Here is a 24,848-nt window from a genome sequence, read left to right as displayed (position 1 = left end):
GCCCAAAACCAATGACAAAGCTTCTCCTAAGCCAGTCGCTGGTTCTCAGTGAGGCACTTTTTGCAGCCCCTGATGCCCGCTACTTTAGAGTGGCAGGCCGCTACCGACTACCATGTGGAGTCGGCCATGCTGCTGGAAACTCAAGGTATTGGAGCCTCGGATACTATTCCTTCAGATGGGTCTGGAGCCACTGAGCAGGCACGGCTTCGGAGGGTATATTCAGATTTAAACATCTTTACATTAAACCGACTTCAGCTTCAAAGGCAAAGACTAAAGCAAAGAAACTCTAGAGCCACGTGGTCAGGCCTCTATGCCCAAAAAGCAGATGCTCAAAATGGCTGAAGACTGGATTACCTTGATCAGGGGTTCCCATCCCCCTCTTGATAAGAGGCCTAGGCAAGAGACTGACTATGAATCTTCAGATCAGGTTTCCATTTCTTCTGATTCCTCTTCTCATCAGGACTATTCCCCCCCCCCAAGAGGATTCTGATGCTGAAGAATCTATTCCTTCAGCTTCTTCTCCAGAGGACTATTCTTTTGGGGAAACTTTGCATACCATGAGGGAGCATTTCCACTGGTAGAGCAAAGATTTTTCAGAATCTAAAAAGAGGATCTGGGATTTCCGTTTACTACCTCCACACAGGCCACTCGCCATTCCACCTGTGTTGGACATTGTCGATTGTGTGTTTTCGGAGTCTAGTCTTACCCCTGGGCTTTGGTTGTAGTTCCTGTGTACTGTTTCCTTGCCTTATTTGGGGGAAGGGAAGCTACCTTGCTTACCAGTGGGAGTGGGAAGCATTGAGCTGACTTTTGTCCAGTTTTGTGAGGTTTCAGCCAGTAACTAGTAGTTTATTGGTCGTTTTGGGCCAGTTTCTAGCTTTTCCCAGCCCCCTGGTATAAAACTTTCAGCTTGTACCTACTCAGCACAGACTCCACGTGGGCCAGCAGAGTAATCCAGGCTGCAGAGAGCTGAATAAGCGACTTTTCTTGATACTAAGTATATTTTTGTTGCTTTCCACATCTGAATACCTAGCAACTGTATTTCGCCTGCCTTTCTGTTACATTGAAGCTGTTTTTACTGCATTTAACTTAATATTGCACTTGGAATCCTTGTTTGTTACTATTTGACTGTATTTGTAGCAAATTCTTCTGTGTAAGCTGTAGTAGCTGATTCATAGCATTTATAAGTGTTTGCTGTACCTGTTTCTGCCTGTTTTGTGAAAAAAAAGAAAAAAAAGAAAAAATATCTCTTGTTTTTCCTGCTTTACTAGTTTAGTCCAGTTTCAGTGTTGCTGATTCCTGGGCTTTGGTTGTAGTTCCTGTGTACTGATTCCTTGCCTTATTTGGGGGAAGGGAAGCTACCTTGCTTACCAGTGGGAGTGGGAAGCATTGAGCTGCCTTTTGTCCAGTTTTGTGAGGTTTCAGCCAGTAACTAGTAGTTTATTGGTCGTTTTGGGCCAGTTTCTAGCTTTTTCCAGCCCCTGGTATAAAACGCGCTAAACGCTAGCTGAGCTGCCACTGTTGCACACTAGGGCAGTGCCGTTAAGCAGGTTTAAACTATTCGGGCTACCTAAAGTCCACTCTTCAAATTTTCCCTTAAAACTACCTTCCACGAACTATACTACTGATCAAATCAGCGCATCCTATAACTAAAAAGATCATCTCTACTTGACTCCAAGTAGACTATTCTCTATCTATTAAACCTAGCACTTGCTCCTACAGTACTTATTACCTTGATACGGCACTCTTGTCATAGATAGTACCCCCAAAAAGGCAACCCCCCCATTTCTCGGTCACCCATGTCCCCCGGAATCTTTTTTAAAGTTTTTCGTCTACCCTTCTAGCATGTCGAGGGATCAGTTGCTAGTGTCCTCTCCTGCTCAGCTGGTGAACCTGGGAATATTGAGGCAATGTTTCAATTGCCTCATGTACACAGACAACCCTCTCCTCCTCCCACAAAACACAAATACATGCGAGAGATGCAACTATACGGCCAAACTGGAGGCTGAGCTCTCTCAACATAGGACTGGCAAGACCAGTCAGGAGGAGAAGGTTACCACACACACTATAGACCCAGTCTCACATAGTACCATTACAACCTCAAATCATACACATAAACACACAAAGACATACTCGGAGGCTCTGATCAAAAATCTACCAAAACAGCAGAGGCCACCAAAGCAGACACCCAAACAACCACCACCTCAGAACACAACACCCGCAACACATAGACCTCACAGTCAGAGTGTCAAACAGTCACAGCCCTTAAGGCCAAACACAATGCCAGACACACTAGTCATTGGTGACTCCATAGTCAGACACACTGATGGTCCCGCTCACCAGACTGAGTAAGGAGAAGGTCACAGTAAGCTGCCTGTCGGGCGCTAGAATCCGCCACATAACGCAAGCACTCAGGTCTCTCAACAGCAGGTACAAATATGACTCAGTCATTGTCCACGCTGGTGTAAACGACCTGAGACGTACCTCCTTGGACTACATGAAAAGAGACATTGAGGAGCTCTCTGATTATGTAGCCCAGGCAGGTATGACCCTGACCTTGAGCAGTATCCTACCTTCACCAAGAATGATGCCACAATGCAGAGATAAGATGATCAGCTTTAACAATTGGCTTAAACACTGGTGTCATTCAAAGGGGATCCAGTATCTGTCTGCCTGGGATGACATGCTGGACAAGCCACGCTGCTTCAAGGGACGGCTTGCACCTGTCACCCTGGGATTCCGGATATTGGCAAAGGCTCTTGCCACCCCATAGTGCCTTTTAGGCAAGGCTCAAATTCTAAACCTACCACCCTAGAACACAAAAAAGGAAAAACTAAGGGTAATGCTGCTCAATGCCAGAAGTCTAAATCTCAAAATGCACGCACTCGAGGCCCTTCTCAGTATGGAGAACATCGATGTCTGTGCTGTGACAGAAACCTGGTTCAAGGCTCCTGAGAGCACCCCAGCGCTATCAGGTTTTACCTCATATCATGCGTTCCGGCCCCAAAATCCGGACAATACCAAGAAAGGAGGGGGGGTATCCATATTCATCAAGGACACCCACACCTCAAGACTGGTGGCAACGCACGATGCATCGGAGACCATCCAGGTGCAATTAACCATAGGCAAGACTGCTCTGCAAATTGTAGCATGTTACAGGCCACCCTCACAAACTCAGGAAACTCACATGGCCTTCCTGAAAACACTAGAGAGGATAAATGTATCACCAAACACCATCATACTACGTGACTTCAATTACCCTAATATAGACTGGGAACACTACTCAAGCCCAAACACCCTAGCCCAAAAGTTCCTGGAATTCATAAACTCAAATGCCATGGAACAACTAGTCACCATCCCCACAAGAGGAGATAACATACTTGATCTCATCATCACGAACATGGGAGCACAATGTTCAACACCGGAAGTATACCCCTCACTGGTGAGATCAGATCACAAACTAATCTCGCTGGAGGTCCTCATCCCACCCCCACCTGAAATAAAAAAAGACCACAGTAAAGAACTTCTCAAAAGCCGACTTCACACTTCTAAAGACTAGTGTGGTCTCCTTTCAGGCCCCCGAGCCGGTGGAAAACAATACTCAAGCCGCTGAATCACTTACAAACGCCTTCTACCAGCACCTGCAGGACTGCATGGATAAGGCAATCCCAAGCAAAACAAAGACTCTTTGTACCAAAGGCAAGCGTCCAGTCTGGTGGACCCCAGCCATAAACAAACTCTACAACAAAAGGAGGAAGCTACTACAAGATAGAGCAAAATCCTTAAAAGGTAAGACGCCTTGATCACTATAAGTAAAAACTAAGAGCTCTCATAAAATCATCCAAAGCAAATTTCGAGAGAAAAATAGCTAAAGACTCAAAAGACAATCATAAGGCCTTCTTTAGCTATGTTAGAAACCTAGGAGGAAACTCCCAGATATGCTCAGAACTAGTTCAAAATGATGTGAAGATTACTGATCCTACAGACATTGCCAACATACTGGCTGACAGGTTCAGTGCAAACTTCTCCCCTCCCCAAAAGGAGAGATAGCTATACGAAATGAGTGCAACCCACCAAACATCTCCAGCGCCCAAGTGAGAACTGCTCTCTCCATAGCAAAAAACACAGCATCCATGGGACCCGATGGTGTCCCCGGCTGTGTGCTCCACGAACTCAATGAGGAATTAAACCCACAGCTACGACAGCTGTTTAATCAAAGTGTTACCTCTGGATACGCACTCCAGGAGTGGCGCACTGCAACTGTGGTCCCACTTCACAAAGGCGGTGCCTCCACAGACCCTGGAAATTACCGCCCATTAGCTTGACAAGCCTTATCTGCAAAGCCATGGAGAGGATCATAATGGACCTCCTAAATAAAGACATAGGGAATTTGCAGACTTTGGATCCAACCCAGTTTGGCTTTGTCAAAGGCAGATCATGCCTTTTAAACTTGGTTGACTTTTTCGAACAGTCACCAAAGCCATTGATGAGGGAAAGGCAGTCCATACAGCCTACCTCGATCTGGCTAAGGCCTTCGATACAATACCCCACTCTGGTATCATTGAAAAACTCATCAGCTTAAATGTTAACCCATACATCACAAGATGGGTTGCAAACTGGCTGAGTGACAGAACCCACAGGGTCAGAGTTGCTGGCGCCATGTCAGACTCAAAGCCTGTCACAAGTGGTGTCCCACAGGGCTCAGTCCTGGGCCCACTCTTGTTTGGCATCTACTTTTCCAAGTACAAGCAAACACAGGAGGGTTATGGCTGACAAAGTTTGCAGATGACTGCAAACTGGGCCATAGTAGAAAACACATCTGACACAGATATCCTTCAGAAGGGTCTCACAGAAACGCATAACTGGTGCCAGAGCCACCGCCTAAAGTTAAATGCCACAACATGCATAGTCATACCCTTCGGGAAAAACAAGGTTACCCCTAGCTACCAAATAGGTGGCAATCCACTGAGCACAGAAGAAGTTATCAGGGACCTGGGGACCCAGGTTGATAGTAGTCTGTCATTCGACACCCATGTAGCTAAAGTAGTTAGGAAGTCCTTCTACATTGCCCACCTTATCATGAAGGGATTCTCATCTAGATCAAGGGAGGTCATAGTCTCCCTTTACTCATCACTCATCAGACCAATGATTGAGTACAATGCCCCATTCGGAATGTATCTGACCCGACACTTGCAGCAGCTGGAGAGGCCACAAAAGTTCCTCACCAAAAGGATAAAGGGTCTCAAAATCTGTCCTATGCTGCCCGACTGAAAGAACTCCAGCTCTATTCAGTCGCCATCGCTTGCTCAGAGGTGACCTTTGCCTAACATACAAGGCCATGTCAAACCCAGATTTGATGAATATGCTTCACCTCAAAAAATCTAGATCCATCAGAGCCACAAGGGCGGAAGACTTAAACCTCGACACGGCTATTAATAGGACGTGCTGGAGGGATAGATTCATCACCCAAAGACTCCCTATGCTGTGGAACAAAATCCCGGTACATGTGAGGCAGAGCACCTCGCTGGCCTTGTTCAAGAGAAATCTTGACCAATGGATGGGAGATCGCAGATATACCCCAGGAATTACCTCAGTGTCACTGCTCGACAGAGGCACAGCAAAATAATGGGTATAGTTCCCCATACTAAAGGGGTGGCGTAAGCCACAAAACGATGGGCTAGGCTTATAAATGCCCTCGGGCAGATAGCCTAGTATGAACCTATGAACCTATGAACCCCTGACTCCTTACCTCCAGCTCCTGTTAAGCCTGACAGATATTACAGGTTTCCTGACTCTCATAAATTCCTTTTTAAAAACTCTGCTGCAGACCCAGAAACTATTTCTCAGGGTCCCAATGGAGTTGAGGCCTCCGCTGCAAAATACCCTACCCATTCTGACAGAGATTCTAGGGCACTGGATAGATTGGGGGGGGGGGGTTTACACATCTGCTACCTTGGCTATAAGGGCTTAAAACTTGTCAGTTTCATATGCTCAAATGTCTGCAACATGTCATGGCATTGCTTAAAAAGAAAATGTTGTTAAACTCCTGAATGTGCAGAAAACAAGGAAATGCAGGATTTATTGCATGCAGCTGAACAAGTTGGAAAGCATACTTTGCAGTGTGGATGTTCATCGTGCATACAGCTGCAGTCTTAACAGATGGGTTATCCTGCCGTCAGGCGGGTCCTCGGTCGGCCGAATTCCAAAGTTTAGGTCCGGCGTCGCTTCTTCCCTGACGTCAGCGCGGCAGGGGTATAAAAGAGGCAGCCGACGCCATTTTCTCCAGTCTTTCTTGCCGCGCAGTGCCCGAAGCAGAAGCAGTTCGCAAGTGCCAGTCAGCCAGCTCCTGAGATTTATGAAAGTATTTCAGCCGAAGTCGTCTTGAAAGATAAGTACCCCGTTTGGGAAACTTTTCTTGCCTCAGACCGATGTCAGACAAAGTTAATAATTTTATTTCATGTGGGAAGCAAATACCGCATAAGGATTTCCACTCTTTCTGTATACCGTGCTTAGGCCCAGACCACGACGTCTCGGCCTGCCGTTTTTGTGCTAGATTCAACAAGAGCACTATTAAGCGTCGGGCGGAGTTCGCCCTTCACTTTTTTGGCAAAAAATTCAATTATATTATGTCGGATACTCCGACTCCAGTTTTGAGCAAAAAACGCATAGATAAGGACAGACATTCGAGGTCCGCACCACCTACTGAAACCACGCCAAGGCCGACTACCGGTTCTCCGGTACTCAGCGAGGCGCCTACGCAGTCCCTGAGTACCGATGACAATGCATTACCGGTGTCTTCTGTACCCGAGGTCACAGGCTCCTCTGCTCCCATTCCTACTACAGATACCGACGCCACTCCTGGCAGGGAAACTCAGAATTTAGACAGGCCTGCCATTTCTCAAGGGGTCTTCAGGCCTTACTCCTTCTCTATTAAAGACTTCACTAAATCTAAAGCAGCCATGAAAACCAAAAAAGCAGGTTCCTCAGACCCCCTTTCAAGGCACCATGCCTAAAAAACAGATGCTTAAAAATGGCTGAGGATTTGATTACTCTTATCAGGGGTTCTCAACCCCCCTCTGACAAAAGGCCCAGATTAGAGGAAGACTACCCTTCCTCAGATCAAGCTTCTATTACCTCAGAACTATCCGAGGACCAGGATTATGCCTATTCTCCATTCGAAGACTCTGATGCTGAGGAGTCTATTCCCTCTGTCCCCCCCCCCCCCCCGAGGACTTCTCTTTTGGGGAAACCCTGCATACATTGAGGCAACACTTTCGTTGGGAAGGCCAAGATTACTCAGATTCCAGGAAAAGGCTCAGGAAATTTATTCTGCTCCCCCAGCATAGGCCTCTGGCTATCCCTGCTGTTTTAGATATATTGGATGATGTGTACACAGAAGCCAGCCTTAATCCAGATTCTTTGCCTCCAGCTCCTGTTAAACCAGACAGGTATTACCGGGTTCCTGATTCTCACCAGTTCCTATATAAAAGCCATACTGCTGACCCAGAAACAATTTCACAGGGTCCCAAGGGAATTAAGGCCTCTACTGCTAAAAACCCATTACCTTCAGAGAGAGATTCCAGAGCTTTAGAAAGGTGGGGGGGAAAGGTGTACACCTCGGCCACTTTAACCATGAGGGCATTAAACTGTCAGTTCCATATGTTAAAGTATCGAAACAGTTTTTGATATCTCAACTGAAAAGCAAGATGACATAACCAGAACAACCATATTTAAAAGAGTTGCAGGATTTGCTGCATGGTGCAGAGCAAGTGGGTAAACATACCTTGCAGTGTGGTTTTGATGCTTTAGAGGCCTCATGTAGAGCTGCTGTTACGGGGTCTGTTATACGTAGGCATGCTTGGCTCAAAGAACAATCATGACCAGATCATGTCAAAGCTAAATTATTGGATGCACCTCTTCAAAAAGATGTATTGTTTGGTGTTAAAGCTGAGGAGGTGCTAAAGAAAATGGAGGAAAAAGCGAAATCAATGCAAACAGTGAAAGATTTCCTGCAGGTACAGCCTCCACGATTCAGCAGAAACTGGCCTTCAAAAAATTGGTACTTTCCAGCCACGGACATACCTCAAAGGGGCAGATACAGGCGTCCAAGGGGTAGAGGGCAACCTCAAGGATCTTTCAGAGCCAGACAGTGGCAAGCACCAACCCCAAGAGGTGGAGAAGATAGATCACAGTCTTTTAGAAAACGGACACAATGACTTCCCCCTACACCTGCCAAGCAAAGCTTTAATGGCAGCACCTCTGGGCGGAAAACTGACATTATTCTCAAAAAATTGGCATATTGTTACAAAAGACAAATGGATTCTGGACATTATAGACAGAGGCTACAGGTTCCACTTTCACACCCTTCCAAAAATGAGAGGCATGCCAAACCTGCCACAAAATCAAAGGGCAGAGGCACAAAAACAAATTTCAGCTCTCATGGACATGAAAGCAATTCAAGAGGTACCTGCAAAAGAACAAGGTCAAGGGTTTTATTCCAGACTATTCCTGGTACCAAGGAAAGACAAAGATTGGAGACCTATCTTAGACCTATCCATCCTAAACACACATCTACAGGTGCCAAAATTCAAGATGCTCACATTACAGCAGCTTCTTCCCATGCTGGGCAATGAGTCTTGGCTGGTAACATTGGACCTCAAGGAGACATACCTGCATGTCCCTGTCAGACAAGATTTCTTCCAAGTTCAACCCATTTCCAATTCTCTGCATTGCCCTTTAGCCTATCTACTGTGCCCAGAGTGTTTACGAAATGCCTGGCATCAGTAATTGCCTTCTGCAGACTACAAGGGATACAAATCTACCCATATCTGGACGACTGCCTGATCCAAGCGGACAGCAAAGACATACTACTGCAGCACCTGGCATTTGTAATCAAACTGTTGAACTTCCTGGGATACACGGTCAACAAAAAGAAATCAAAACTAATACCCTCTCAACAAATAATTTTCCTGGGTGCCAGCTTGGATACAACCACCCAGATGGCCTACCTCACGCCAGACAAGCAAGGGCAACTGTCTCAATACTTCAGAAAAATGGCAACTTACACCAGGCTAACTGCAAGGAAAGTGCAGGCTCTGGGATTCATGGCATCTTGCATCCTACTAATCCCATGTGCAAAGCTGCATATGAGGAAACTTCAGTGGTACCTAAAAAACTTATGGTCTCAACACTGCCACAGCTTGGAAGCAATTATACCACTCATTCTATGCCTTCAAAAGGAATTTGTGGTGGGCTCAAGCATGCCAAAGAAACACAGGTCCTCCTTTCTGTGTACCTCAAGCAACTCAAATCATCACAACAGACGCCTCAGACTACGCCTGGGGAGCACACATGACAGACCAGTGCATTCAGGGAAAATTGACCCGAAAAGAGAAGCACCTTCACATCAACCAAAAGGAAATGCTGGCCGTGCAAAAGGCTATTATGACCTTCAAAGACCTACTGCATCCAGGCCAGCTATTGATAAGGACAGACAACACCACAGTGATGTGGTACATAAACAAACAGGGAGGAACTCATTCATACCCCCTGTGCAGGCAAGCCATGACCCTATGGGACACAGCACAGGAATTGCAAATTCAACTACAGGCACAATTCCTACCAGGGAAGGAAAACACACTGGCAGACAACCTAAGCAGAAATATGACGGATCCACACGAATGGAAGTTGCATCCTCAAGTTTTCACAAAGATAACTCGGGCATGGGGACAGCCAGACATAGATCTCTTTGCTACCCACAGAAATTGCCAGTTGAAAAAAATTTGTTCAAGGACCTATCGTCCACAGGCCTGGAAAGTGGGCACACTTTTCTTCAATTGGGCAACATTGACAGTCTATGCCTTCCCGCCTCTTCCTCTGCTGCCCAAAGTTCTATTAAAAGCCAGAGCAGAGAGGCCGAAAATGATTCTCATTGCGCCAGACTGGCCAAGACAACACTGGTATCCGCTCCTGACACATTCCCCACCATGGATCCTGCCTCTAGTTCCTCTTCTGTTGTCCCAGCACAACTACAAAACCCTTCAAAGCCATCTCAAAACTCTAAATCTAGCTGCATGGAGAATTCCTTGATTTCCCAACAATTTCTCCTCTCCAAGGAGGTGCAGGATGTCATCTTGGAGGCCAGAAGACCTTCTACTAGAAAGACGTACTCTGCCAAATGGAAACGATTTTGTGTCTGGAATCAAGAAAAGGGACAGAATCCTTGGGTGATAAATATACCTCAAATTTTACAGTACCTAGCTGAGATGTTAAACAATGGACTTTCCTTCTCCTCCAAGATCCACGCTTCAGCCATTTCTGCACAATACAACACAGATCCTCCTTTATTCTCTCATCCTCTCTTAAGGCAGTTCCTCAGAGGGGCAAAGAATATAAAACCCCCAAGGAAACCACCAGTCCCTGCTTGGGACCTCAACTTCGTATTGGAAAAGCTGACCCTTCCTCCCTGCGAGCCAGCTTCTTCAACAGAGTTACAGTACTTGTCATGGAAAACAGCCTTTCTTCTGGCTATCACCTCAGCACGCAGGGTTTCCGAGCTACAGGCCCTCATGGCTGTGCAACCATTCATCATTTTCCATCAGGACAGAGTTTCTTTACGAACCAACCCTACCTTTATGCCAAAGGTAGTATCCATTGTAGCTTTAAATCAGACTATCCACTTACCTACCTTTTATCCTAATCCACAAAACAAAGGGGAAAGACTGCTACATTCCTTGGACATTCACAGACAACTTCGTTACTATTTGGACAGGACAAAACCATTCAGGAAATCTGAGCAACTCTTTGTGTCCTGTGCTGCAGATGCTCAAGGAAAGGCCATTTCCAAACAGACAATTTCAAAATGGATAGCCCACTGCATACGCTTTTGTTACTCATTTCATGGAAAAACTGTGCCTGCCTGCATGCATCAGATCCCACTCCACCAGAGCCACAGCTACTTCTGCAGCCTTCCTCAGGGTGGTCCCTACCAAGGACATTTTGGAAGCAGCCACCTGGAGTTCAGTGCACACTTTCTCCAAGCACTATCCCCTCCCACTATAATCAAAATCTAGAGCGGTCTTTGCCACAGCAGTCCTGCAGGGCATCCTTGCCCCTCCTAGTTCCACTTAGTGCCTACCACCCTTACTTAGCTTTGGGATTCTGCCCATCTGTTATGACTGCAGCTGTATGCACGATGAACATAGTACAGTTTTGTACCTACCATAAATGTAGATGTTCGAGTGCTCATACAGCTGCAGTCCAGGTTTCCCTCCCTCCATCCCCTCTTAGGACAGGCCTTATGACAAACACTTTTCATATAACCTTTTTGGGGTTTTCTTTTATGGTGTATTTGCTTGCGACTACTGTTTTTGATTTATCAATATTGCATGTTTGCATAACATTGTTTGCCTTCCTTCTGGGGGCATCTGACATCTGGGGCAAGAAAAACTGAAGAAAATGGCGTTGGCTGCCTCTTTTATACCCCTGCCGCGCTGATGTCAGTGAAGAAGCGACGACAACCGACGCCGGACCTAGACTTTGGAATTCGGCCGACCGAGGACCCGCCTAACGGCAGGATAACTCATCCGTTATGACTGCAGCTGTATGAGCACTCGAACATCTACATTTATGGTAGGTACAAAACTGTACTTTTTGATTCTTTGGAGGCCTCTTGCAGGGCTGCAGTTACGGGTTCTGTAATTAGGAGGCAAGCTTGGTTAAAGGAACAAAATCTGCCTGATCATGTCTAAGTTAAATTATTAGGTGTACCTTTACAGCATGATACTTTGTTTGGTGTTAAGGCAGAAGAGGTGTTAAAGAAAATGGAGGAAAAAGCTAAATCTATGCAAACAGTCAAAGATTATTTACAAGTACAACCGCCTAGGTTTAGTAGACACTGGCCAACAAAGAATTGGTCCTTTCCTGTGTCAGACAGACCTCAAAGGGGCAGATCCATATGCCCTAGGGGCAGATCCCAGGCGCAAGGTTCATACAGATCAAAGCAATGGGGTGCTTCTACCTCCAATGTTGGAGAAGACAAATCACAACCATGCAGGAAACTGTCCCAATGACTTCCCCCTGCCTGCACCAAGCACTTATCTCCTGGCAGCACCCTTAGGGGGGAAAATTAGCACTTTTTTCGCAAAATTGGCACATTATAACCCAGGGCAAGAGGGTTCTAAATATAGTGTCACAAGGCTACAAGTTCCATTTCCATACCTGCCACAGGCAAACGGCTGGCCAGATCTGCCAAAAAATCAAAGAGCAGAGGCATAAAAACAAGTCTCATCCCTCATGGACATGGGGGCCATTCAACAAGTACCAGAGCAAGAGCAGGGGCAAGGATTTTGCTCTACTGTTCTTGGTACCCAGAAAGGATAAGGCCTGGAGGTCAATACTGGACCTATCGATTCTGAACACATTCCTGGATATACCGAAATTCAAGATGTTGACTTTGCAGCAGCTTCTGCCCATGCTGGGCAAGAACGCTTGGCTTGTGACTGTAGACCTAAAAGAGGCATACCTGCATGTCCCAATCAGACAGATATGCAGAAGATACCTCAGATTCAAGGCTGGCTCAATGCATTACCAATTCTCTGCACTGCCCTTTGGCTTATCTACTGCGCCCAGGGTCTTTACATAGTGCCTGGCACCAGTAATGGCATTCTGCAGACAGAGGAATACAAATATATCCTTACTTCGACTGTCTAATTCAAGCAGAGAACAAGGACATTCTTCTACAGCATCTGGCGTTTGTGAAAAGACTTCTAACATGCCTAAGGGTACACAGTCAACCAAAAGAAATCAAAACTAGTACCCTCTCAAGAGGTAATATTCCTGGGTGCATGCTTAAATACAACTGCCCAGATGGCTTATCTCACACCAGACAAAGGCAACTGATTACCTGTTTCAAGATGTTGGCAACAAAGGCCCAGTTATCTGCAAAAAAGGTTCTGCAGGCTTTGGGCTTCATGGCATCCGGTATCCTACTAATTCCATATGCAAGACTGCATATGAGGAAACTTCAGTGGTACCTAAAAAGTGTTTGGACTCAACATTGCCACAGCATGGAAACTGATTACTCTCATTCCCTGCCTGCAACAGGAGTTTCGATTGTGGGCAAAGGCTTCTCACCAAAACAAGGGACTGCCATTCACATTACCCCCAGGCAGGCACTAACAGATGCATCAGATTATGCCTCTGGGGCCCACATGGCAGGAAGATGCATTCATGGCACATGGACCTCAAACCAAATGTATTTACATAGCAATCAAAGAGAGATGCTAGCTGTTCAAAATGCCCTGACAGCCTTCAAGGATCTACTTCATCCAGGACAACTACTGATAGACAACACCATGGTCATGTGGTATATAAACAAGCAGGGGGGCACACATTCTTACCCCCTTTGCAGACTAGCCATGACTTTGTGGGACACAGCATTGACTTACCAAGTACATCTGCAGGCACAATTCCTGCCAGGAAGGAAAACTACTCTGGCAGACTAAGCAGAAACCTCATGGATCCCCACGAGTGGCAACTGGATCCACAAGTCTTCAGCATGATAGCAAGGAAATGGGGATGCCCGGACATAGATCTATTTGCCTCCCCTCACAACTACCAACTAAAAAGATTCTACACAAGGATTTGTCACAGACAAGCATGGAAAGTGGACGCCCTATCAGTATATGCCTTTCCCCCTCTGCCTCTCCTCCCCAAGGTACTCCTAAAGGTCAGACAGGAGAAGCCAAAGATGATACTGATTGCCCCAGACTGGCCCCGCCAGTACTGGTATCTAATACTAAGGAACTTGTCTCGATGCCCAGCTTGGACCTTACCTCAAATACCTCATCTACTGTCCCAACAAAACAATCTGATCCTGCACAGCCAACTCAGGACTTAAAACCTGGCAGCATGGCAGATAATGTAGTCTTACAAAATACACCTCTCAGTAAAGCTGTGGTGGATGTCATTTTGGAAGCCAGAAGGCCTAGTACTAGAAAATCTTATGCTGGAAAATGGAAGAGATTCTGTGCTTGGAACCAGGCAGAAGGAATTGATACTGCTGTGCCAAATATTCCTCAGATGTTGCAATACTTAACTGAGATGCTGGACAAAGGCCTATCTTTTTCATGTATTAAAATTCATGCCTCTACCATTTTGGTTAATTACAATGCAGAGTCCCCAATCTTTTCTCATCCCTTGTTAAAGCAGTACCTCAGAGGAGCCAAAAATGTAAGGCCTCCAAGGAGATCACCAATGCCTGCATGGGACCTCAACTATTTCTTGGAAAAACTCACACTGCCTCCTTTTACGTCAGTTGCTACTGCAGATATAAAGTTTTTATCTTGGAAAACAGCTCTGCTCCTAGCAATAACTTCTGCAAGACGAGTCTCAGAGATACAGTTACTCATGGCTGTGGAACCTTTTATCATTTTTTATCCAGACAGGGTCTCTCTGAGGACAAACGCAAGATTTATGCCTAAGGTGGTGTCCAGTGGGGCTCTTAACCAAGCTATTCACCTGCCAACTTTTTATCCAAATCCACAGAGCAAGGTTGAGAAAATTCTGCAATCTTTGGACGTACACAGGCAGCTTAGATTCTACTTGGAGAGAACCAAAGTTTTCAGAAAGACAGAGCAATTACTAGTGACATGTGCTGCAGGATCACAAGGAAAGGCCATCTCAAAGCAGACTATTTCAAAGTGGATAGGCCACTGCATTCGTTTCTGTTATGTACACCATGGCAAGCCAGTGGCCAAGGGCATTGGGCCACATTCAACCAGAGCTGCAGCCAGTTCAGCAGCCTTTCTCAGGGGAGTACCTACCAAGGACATTTTAGAGGCTGCTACTTGGAGGTCAGTGCACACCTTTAGAAAGCACCATCTGCCACTCTACTCTAAATCCAGGGCAGGCTTTGCCACTGCAGTTCTGCAGGGCCTCATAGCCGCTCCTAATGCTGTTTAGTTCCAGCCTCCCAACCATAGCTTTGGGAATCTACCCAAATGTAATGACTGCAACAGTGAAACACGAAGAACGTAGTACAGTTGTGTACACTTACCATAAATGTAGATGTTCGAGTGCATTCACTGTTGCAGTCCAGGTTACCCACCCGCCATCCCCCCTTTTTTTCTGATGAAACCTATCTTTCTTTCTCTGATTTATACAACCTGTGTGGTGTATTTGCTTGTGGATGAAGGTAAAGTTTATATTGCTGCGTGTAATTTTATATATAGATATAAATTTTGGTTACCCTTTTAGGGGGCACCTGACATCTGGGGCAAGAAAAACTAAGGAAAATGGCGTCGGCTGCTTATTTTAAACCCCTGATGACCTGACGTCAGGCAAGGGTCGTTGACAGCCGATGCAGGACCCAGGACTTTGGAATTCAGGCCGACTGAGGGCAACCTGCCAGCAGGATTACCCAAATGTAATGACTGCAACAGTGAATACACTTGAACATCTACATTTATGGTAAGTGTACACAACTTTACTTTCCTGGGGCCAAACTCATGGGATGGGCACAGCACTGCCCAATTTACCTCTGATTCTTCAATACTTAACTGAGATGCTTCAAAAGGGCTTTTCCTTTGCCTCCATGAAAATTCATTCCTCAGCCATTTCAACTCATTACAATACAGAACCACCCCTCTTCTCTCTTCCGCTGCTACAACATTTCCTCAGAGAGGACAAAAAACTTGACCACCCAGGAGAGCCCCTACTCCAGCCTGGACCTTAACTTTGTATTGGACAAGCTCACTCTACCTCCCTTCAACCCAGCTGCAAGTGCAGAGTTGAAATTCCTTTCTTGAAAAACAGCTTCCCTTCTAGTCACCACTTCAGCAAGAAGGGTGTCTGAATTTCAGGCCCTCATGGTTGTTGAGCCTTTCATCATCTTTCATGCGGACAGGGTGTCCCTCAGAACCAACCCCTCCTTCATGCCCAAGGTGGCATCCAGTGTGGCCCTTAACCAGTCCATTCATTTTCCAACTTTCTTTTCTAATCCACAGAGCAAAGGGGAACGTATACTGCACCCCTTGGACGTGCATAGACAATGTAGATTTTATTTGGATAGGACTAAACCTCAAAGGAAATCTGAACAGCTGCTGGTTGCGTTTGCTGCAGGGGCAGAGGGGAAAGCTATTTCAAAGCAAACCATTTGTAAGTGGATTGGCCATTGCATTCATTTCTGCTATAACCACCATGGAAAACCTACCCCACATGGGGATAAGACCACATTCAACCGGGGCTGCATCCACCTCTACAGCCTTTCTCAGAGGTGTCCCTACCAGAGACATCCTAGAAGCTACTACCTGGAGTTCAGTACATACCTTCACCAAGCATTACCACTAGCCAATTATTTCTAAATCCAGAGATGGTTTTGCCACTGCATTATTGCAGGTCTTACTAGCTGGTCCTAAGGCTCCCTAACATCCTCCTCCCTTGGGAATCTACCCAAATGTAATGACTGCAACAGTGAAACACGAAGAACATAGTACAGTTGCGTACACTTATCATAAATGTAGATGTTGGAGTGTATTCACTGTTGCAGTCCTTGTTACCCTCCCTCCAGCCCCCTGACTTCTATTGTCTATACTTCTGTTCTTGTTTACTATGCTTAAAGCTTTCTGGTGTATTTGCTTTTTGTTGGAGGTTTAAACTTGTGTATAATTGCTTTCCATTATGGGGGCACCTGACATCTGGGGCAAGAAAAACTGATAACATGCATGCTTTATACCCCTGACTACCTGACGTCATGGAAGATGAGACTGCAACCGACTCAGGACCCAAGACTTTGTTAATCAGGCCAGCTGAGGGCTACTGCAAGCAGTCAACCCAAACGTGATGACGACAACAGTGAATACACTCTTAACATCTACATTTATGGTAAGTGTACACAACTGTACTTTTTCCCAGTTGATGGAGGGGTAGTTGAAGTCACCCAGTATGAGAGTGTTGGGTTGGATCCTAATAGTTTCCAATGTACTTAGGAACGTGGAATGAGAGTTTTGGGATATGGTTGGGGACCTATAGCAGGCTACGAGCTGAATCGCCGTCTTACCCCACTGTTAGTTGTACCTGATCTTAGCCTTCAACAGAAGACCCTTTTGAATTTGACCAAACGTAACATCCACTAGTATGGTAAATTTGCCTACACAACTGTAATTTTATGTTTAGTTTGATAGTTGTTATTGCATGGAGGCATTTTGATCTTTAAGCAGTAATAGTTAGAGCTGCGCTGGCTTCTTAGTGAATTGTAATAGCTGCTGCGTACTTGAAGGATGACATAATAGTGATCCATTTAACTTCATTGTTTGAATATCCCTGTGTAGTCTGATTTGATTACACAGTACTTGAAAGTATTTCTTGGGTACCTGGAGAGACATTACCATTACTGATGATGTCCTGGTGACTTTGGATTCTGACGTGGTATTTTATATGCATTTAGACTATTTTAGCCTTGCAATTTTTTGGTGTTTGATTTGTACATCTATATTAGGAAGTCACTTTTGCCTTCTCCCCCCACCTTTTGCAGTGCCTTGTCTTAGCTCCAACCCGAGAGCTGGCCCAGCAGGTGCAACAGGTTGCAGAAGACTATGGTAGACTCTCACGGCTGAAGAGTACTTGTATATATGGTGGTGCTCCAAAAGGACCTCAAATTAGAGATCTAGAAAGAGGTAAGCCTGAAATGAACATTACATTGGTTGAATGAAACATTGTTCAGTTTTGCGCAACTTCTGAAAGAATATCTGTAGACTTTGCTCTTGTTCAAAGCTCTTATTAGGTAATTGAGACATTTTTTTATGCCCTGTCCTACCAGAATGTCAGTCCATGCACTCCTGACCCACCTACAGGATCTGTCTACCATAGGAAACTCCACGTCTTCCCCAACTCCAGAAGACATGACTATTTCTTCAGGTGACCCCCTGTAAAGCAGACGACCAGACTGAAGCGAATCACTTCATTTGCTTCCCCCACCACCACCTTTGACCACCTCTATTCAGACAAAAGCTCAAGACCTCCTTAAACTAGCACAAGAATTTATGGCTTTCATGAAATCTGTATAAAATCGTCTCATTAATCTACCTCTGAGACCTCTCCATCTAAAAGGAGCAGAGAAGTAGCTTTTCAAGAAGGGGAAAATTCCTGTAGGTTTGAGGATGAAGAGGAATAGTCTTACTGTAGACACTTACCACCTCAAGCTTACTCATAGTTAAGTGACGCACTTTTTTTATGCCCCAGTGACTTCAGCAAGGACCATTTAGCTTGTCCCTCCAGAACAAACATGAAAGACTCCTACTAAGGGATTTTTGTAGTCCCAAAAAAGAAGAGGGCACTGAGAGACTCATCTTGATCTTCTCAAAGCTAAACTAGTTCCTAAACATCCCAAAATTCAAAACTTAAATTACAGAAATTAACGCCCGTGATCATCCCCGATGCCAGTCACTCTTCAGAGTTTATAGGATGCAAGTCTCGCCCTAAATATTAAAATCTGAAACTTTGTCCTCAAATAAGTATCCTCCTGTTGGGGACCATCATAGACTGTGTTCAACAGGAAGCCTTCCTTTTCCAAGACAAGATTGTGTTCTTGACGAGCTGCATGACTGGTCTGCGCCCTCACATTCTAAACTCCAAAGAATGGATGCTGAAAAGAGAAGTCTTCCTGGATCTGACTGTACAGTAGGTGGTCCCCGCAATAGACCTGTTTGCCTGTCTCCACAGCAAGCAGCTACAGAAGTTCTGCTTCAGAGCACAACAGACAGGAGCTTGGAAGACCATTGTATTCTTTCACATGGACAAATTGGTTCCTGTTTTCTTTCCTGCCTTTTCCCCTCGATACCCAGCGTACTAACACAAATCGGAGCCTGGCGGCCTCTTCCGGGCTAAGACAGCACTAGAGGATGTCCTTCTATTCATCTGTTGCAGTGTTCTGTACATAAGGGAGTTGCCTGCCCAAGTGACCCCGCCGTTGGGCAGTATACCATAGTCTTTTACTACTGTAGAGTGTGTCATACATCTAACATAGGTAGCTACTGGATGTAGGCCATAAAAGTGATATACTCGCACACCATCCTTAGAACTTCTTTGCAGCCAGTCGTGTCGCCATCCTGGAAGTCGCTCTGCTGCCAGAATCCCATTTTCTACTAAAGATAAGTGCCCATTTGTGGAATATGTGTCTTTTGCTGCTGTTTTTTCTTTGCTTAGAGTTAATGTTACCCAGGAAAAGGCAGTGTGATTTTTGAAGGCAGATTCCACACAAGGATTGTCACTTTCAGTGCCTTTTTTGTCTTGGGCCCTACCACGACCAGAAAAATGGTTCTGTCTGCTAGTTGTGCATCCCCAAAATCATTTGTACTGGACTTTTGTCCCTTGCAGTACACTTGGAACACCAGCACTTAAATTCTTGCTAAAAGCATGTTGGAGGGTTCCTCTAGGCCAACAAACGAGCCTACCAAGCAGAAGGCCTAAACTCCTAGGCCCAAAGCTAAAACTGTACCTTTCCCTGTGGATGCATCTCTCAAGACATAATATAGCCTGGAGACGCATTTTGCTTTGGGTCCGGATCCTCAAGTCAAGTCGGTTTTACAGGACGCCTTAGAACCAGTTGCCAGTACATCCAGGGAGGCCTCATAAACATCAAGGGTCCAAGGGAACCAACAGTCATTTTGTTGGAAGGCTGTAGGGGAATCAGCGCCGTTCTTAGTGAGGGAAGAAGTCCACTCAGATGTGCTTGAGTACAGGCCTACATCTGTACCCCCTACTTTGCATCGGATGGAGACTCCTGCTTAGAAAAAGCAGAAAAAACAAGCATTCCTCACCTCAAAACCCTCAAAGAGTGGCAAAAATTTGCCCAGGGATTATTCAAGGCTTCATGGCCCTGAGGTCTCTTCCTCTTGATTCCCCCCATCCTCTGTCCTGGTCTATCTCCTGGTCTATCTCCTCCCAAAAAAGGGTCAGACAACAACCTACTTCAGAGGAAAATTCTTCCTGTTATGAGGACAGGGATTCCTTAGCCTACTCCTCACAAATTCCTTCCCCATTAGACTTTGCTACCTCTGAGGAAGATTCTAATGGGATGGGCGGAATCCCCTTTTGGAGGATGTCTTGTTCGAGGAAACCCTTCTAAAAATAGGAGACCACTTTAAATGGACAGCCCACAAATGTCTGAGATACAAAAGAGATACTGTGACGTCTTCCAGGTGGAGACCCCTAGCCCTTCAGCTATCCCTCCAGTTGTCCCTGCTTTTCTGGATGCCTTTGCTTCCATGTCCCTACACCCTGACTCACAGCCTCTGGCCCCAAAGTAGCTGGACAAATATGAAGTCCCTCAAGACTGCAATTTTCCTGTTTAAGGCTCCTGTGGCAAAACCCTCTCATCTCTGTATCCTCTGATAAGGCCTCGAGTTTCCTTCCTTCCACTTTTTTCCTCTCCTCTGACAGAGACAGTAGGCAGCTAGAGAGACTGGGGAAGAAAATATACACTTCAGCTACTTTAGCCTTCAGGTTTGAATTACCAAGTGCATATGACTAAATATTCCCTGAAATTATTTATCTAAAATAGTATTGACATGCCAGATTCAGAAAATAGTCTTGGCCTCTTCCCTGATTGCTGCATCCTCTCAAGTGGCCCGGTGATGCTGTTGAGGCTACCTCCAGGGCTGCAGCTTCTGTCTCAGTACTGAGAAAGTTGACTTGGTTAAGACTTCAACCTCTCCTTGAGGACATCAGGATGAAGGTCATGGATGCCCCCCTTAACAACTCAGCCTTGTTTGGGAGTCTTCAGCTGATCTCATCAAGTCACTGTATGAAAAGAGCAAGGAATTAAGATATCAGACATGTTCTGGTCTCTCCAGTTTCAAAATTTCACAGGAACTACCCTTCAAAACAGCTCTTTGCCCACAGGCAATTCCAGCCCTCCCAATCCAAGCCCTCCAAGGGGAGCAAGAAACCTATTCACTTCTCAGCTCCCTCCTTTTCCCTTGATGCCAAGAAGCCCTTTACTGACGGAGCAGGTTCTTCCTGACTCCTCAGGACACCTTTGCAATACCAGTCTTTCCCTATCCTTCCCAGCCTGGGAATCCATAACACAAGATGCCTGGGTCCTCTACATAATAAAACACCAAAGAGATTTTCTGTATGGTATCTCTCTTGAATCCTGGACCCACTAAAAGTGGAACTTTCTCTGTTTTTTTCATACCGATGTGGCTTGCTCAGTTCTGGCTGAGCTTAATTCTTCAATAAAAGCACATTTGTCAGTCATTTCTGCATGTCTGCCTCTTTTACCTTCAAGATGTTGGGCCAAACAGTTCCTCAAAGGTGTCCTTAGAGCTCCCAGGCGAAACTGACCCCCTCACCTTTCGAGGCAGCATCTTCTAGCGCCTTAAAACACTGCACCTGGAAAACTGTCCTACTGCTAGCTATAACTTCTGCCAAATGGGTCTCAACTCCAGACCCTGATGGCTTCTTTCCCCTTCTTGGTCTTCCACAATGAAGGGGTTTCCCTTCACATAAGCCCCTCCTTTATGTTCAGAGTAGTTAAGAGTTGTCTTTAACCAGGCTGACTTACCAACCCCTTCTCCCCAAAATAATAGTGACAGGATCCTACATACACTTGATGTGCATGGGTAACTCTGATTTTACTTTCACAAAACTAAACCTATTAGGAAATATTGACCAGCTGTTTGTTTCTTTCCACCACAGGGCTTTGGGATTGCGTGTGTCCAAACAGACCACCTCTAACTGGATTTCCAAGTCCATTTCTTTCTGCTATGCCTTCCATGGAAAACCCCTTTGTTTGATCAAAGCTCACGCTACCAGCGCAGATGTTCTTCTTGTTTCACTGTTGCAGTCATCACATTTGAGTTATCTGCTTGCAGTAGCCCTCAGTCGGCCTGATTATCAAATTCTTGGGTCCTGTGTCGGTTGCTGTCTCATCGTCCGTGATGTCAGGTAGTCAGGGGTATAAAGCCTGCAACTGATGCCTTTACATCAGTCTTTCTTGCCGTGCTGTGCCCGAAGCAGAAGCAGTTTGCAAGTGCCGGTCGCCCGACCCCTGAAATTTTCATTTTCGAGTTTCAGAACCAAAGTCTTCAAGTAAAGCTAAGTACCCCATTGGGGAAACTTTTTTTTGCTCTAAACTGATGTTAGTAAAAGTCAATAATTGTATTCCTTGTGGAAAGCAAATACCTCAACAATTTTCATTCGTACTGTATTCCTTGCCTAGGTCCTGACCACGACGAATCTTGCTGTCTGTTTTGTGCCTTATTTAAGCAGCAAACTATCCATCGTCATTATGTTTATGCTTCTAAATATTTTGCTACTTGGTTCAGTTATCCAGACATGTCTTCGGTAAGCCGTCCGACTACCAACACTCCAAAAAACCCCGCAAAGATAGGGACAGGCCACCTAGGTCCAAAACTCCCGACGACTCTTCTGCTAAGCCAGTCGTCAGTTCGCCAGTACTCGGGTGCTTTTGCAGCCCTTGATACCTGCTACTTCAGATTCGCAGGCCTCTACTGAGATCCATTCGGAGTCCGGTATGCTGCTAGATGCTTCAGCTGTGGAACCTGCGGATATCTCTACCCTGGATGGGTCCGGAGCCGCTGTTCAGGCACCGGCTTCTGAGCGTGTATTCAGGCCTACTGACTTGCATATTAAACCAACGCCATCTTCTTCAAGACCTAAAACTCGAACCATGCCTAGGAAACAGACGCCCAGACTGCATGGTCAGACCTGTATGCCTAAAAAACAAAGAATGGCTGAAGACCTTATTACTTTAATCAGGGGAAGTCAACCTTCCCCTTCTAAGAGACCTAGGACTCAATTTGCTTATGATATTTCTGACCAGGATTCTGAAATTTCTATTTCCTCTGACCAGGATTTGACCTTATCTACCTATGAGGATTCTGATGCAAAGGACTCTCCCTCTGCTTCCACCAAGGATTTCTGTTTTGGTGAAACTTTGCATACTCTTAAGGAGCATTTTTGCTGGGAAAGCCAGGATTACTTTGATTATAAAAAGAGGCTTAGGGATTTCTTACTCCTGCCCCAACACAGGCCTTAAGCTATCCCTTCTGTACTAGACATTGTTGATGCCTTTTCGGAATCTAGCTTGGCCCCTGACTCTCTCTACCTCCTGCTCTCAGAAAACTTGATATTGCAGGGTTCCTGACTCTCACAAGTTCCTTAAATCCTACTGCGGATCCTGAGACCATTTCACAGGGATCCAAAGGAATTAAGGCTACTACTGCCAAAAATCCTACTCCATCTGATAGATTCCAGGGAGCTGGATTGATGGGGTAAGAAGGTATACACTTCTGCAACCTTGGCCATTACGGCCTTAAACTGCCATTTTCATATGTTAAAGTATCAGCAGCATATTATTGGATTTGCTTAAACAGAAAATTATGTTGATTCCTGACTCCTGAAAATAAGGATTTACAGGATTTAATGGGTTCTGCTGAACAGGTTGGAAAACATACTTTGCATTGTCGTTTTGATTCACTAGAGGCATCTTGCAGGGCTGCTGTCACTGGGTCTATACGTGGCATGCTTGGCTTAAGAAGGAATCTTTGCCAGGTAATGTTAAAGCTAAATTGTTGGATGCTCCCTTAAATCAGGACAGACTGTTTGGCAACAAAGCAGAATTTGTTCTTAAAAAGATGGAGGAAAAAGCTAAATCTATGCAAACCGTTAGATTTCCTACAAGTACAGCCTCCAAGATTTAGTAGGCATTGGCCCTCTAAGAATTGGTCCTTTCCTGCCTCTTCCAGGCCTTCTCAGTCCAAACCCAGAACCAGCAGAACACCCAGGCTTCTGTCCTAGGGTACGCACAGGACTAAGCAGTGGGGGGCTCCCACTTCCAAATCAGGGAGTAGTAAGACTCCCCCTATGGTAAGCAGTCTCAATGACAACTTTAAACATTCCAAGCACTTCTCAACTGACTGCTCCTTTAGGGGGAAAGATTGCTCTGCAGGCCGAAACTGTGAACTCATTACCCAGGGCAAATGGGTTTTAAATATAGTTTCCTAAGGATACAGATTTCACTTCCACACGTTACCAACCCCAAACAGTTGGCCAGACCTACCCCCAAATCAGTGGGCAGAGGCTCAAAAGCAAGTACTCTCTCTCTTAAGCATAAAGGCTATTCAAACTGTACCAGAAGAGGAAAAGGGACAGGGTTTCTACTCAAGACTTTTCCTGGTACCCAGGAAAGACAATTCATGACGTCCTATCCTGGACCTTTCTATCTTAAACACCTTTTTGGTGATTCTAAAATTCAAGATGCTAACTCTTCACCAGATGTCCTTCATGGATGCATCTGCAGTCATAACAAGTGGGTTGTCCTGTCGTCAGGCAGCCCTGCAGTCGGCCGGATTCCAAAGTCCGGGTCCGGCTTCGGCTGATGTCGCACTCCACCCGACGTCATCTTTGTTGGTTTTCGGGTATAAAAGCATCAGCCGACGCCATTTTCCTCAGTCTTTCTTGCCGCGTGGCGCCCGAAGCAGAAGCTGTTCGCAAGTGCCGGTCGGTCGGATCCAGAGATTACTTCTACCGAATACTACTTCGAAGACTTCTAAAGCTAAGTACCCCGTTGGGGACTCTTTCTTGCCTCAGCCAATGTCAGAAAAAGTTAACAATTGTTTAACCTGTGGGAAACAAATACCTCATAAAGATTTCCACTCTTACTGTCTGCCTTGTTTAGGCCCAGCCCACGACGTAGCAGCCTGTTCGGCCTGTGCCTCTTTCAACCGACGAACGCTTAGGCGCCGGTCGGAGTTTGCAGAACAGTTTTTCGGTTCTGATTTTGCGTACATTATGCCGCCGGATCCTCCGACTACCCCAAAAAC

The 24,848-nt window shown here is 45.6% G+C and overlaps 1 protein-coding gene across 1 annotated transcript in view; it reads left to right on the top strand.

The window, feature by feature from the left end:
• Window positions 1-24,848, top strand: part of LOC122793771 (probable ATP-dependent RNA helicase DDX17) — a 1,394,853-nt gene that overhangs the window by 510,901 nt on the left and 859,104 nt on the right. Inside the window, exon 6 of the mRNA XM_044061964.1 lies at window positions 17,534-17,675. Coding sequence (XP_043917899.1) covers window positions 17,534-17,675 — 142 coding nt within the window. The remainder of the gene's footprint in view (window positions 1-17,533; window positions 17,676-24,848) is intronic.

The sequence above is a fragment of the Protopterus annectens genome, chromosome 1.part0 (assembly GCF_019279795.1).
Source record: "Protopterus annectens isolate FY-2018-M chromosome 1.part0, PAN1.0, whole genome shotgun sequence".
Lineage (NCBI taxonomy): Eukaryota > Metazoa > Chordata > Ceratodontiformes > Protopteridae > Protopterus > Protopterus annectens.
The sequence above is the reverse complement of the archived record's forward strand: the minus strand, read 5'-3'. Positions and strand labels throughout refer to the sequence as shown.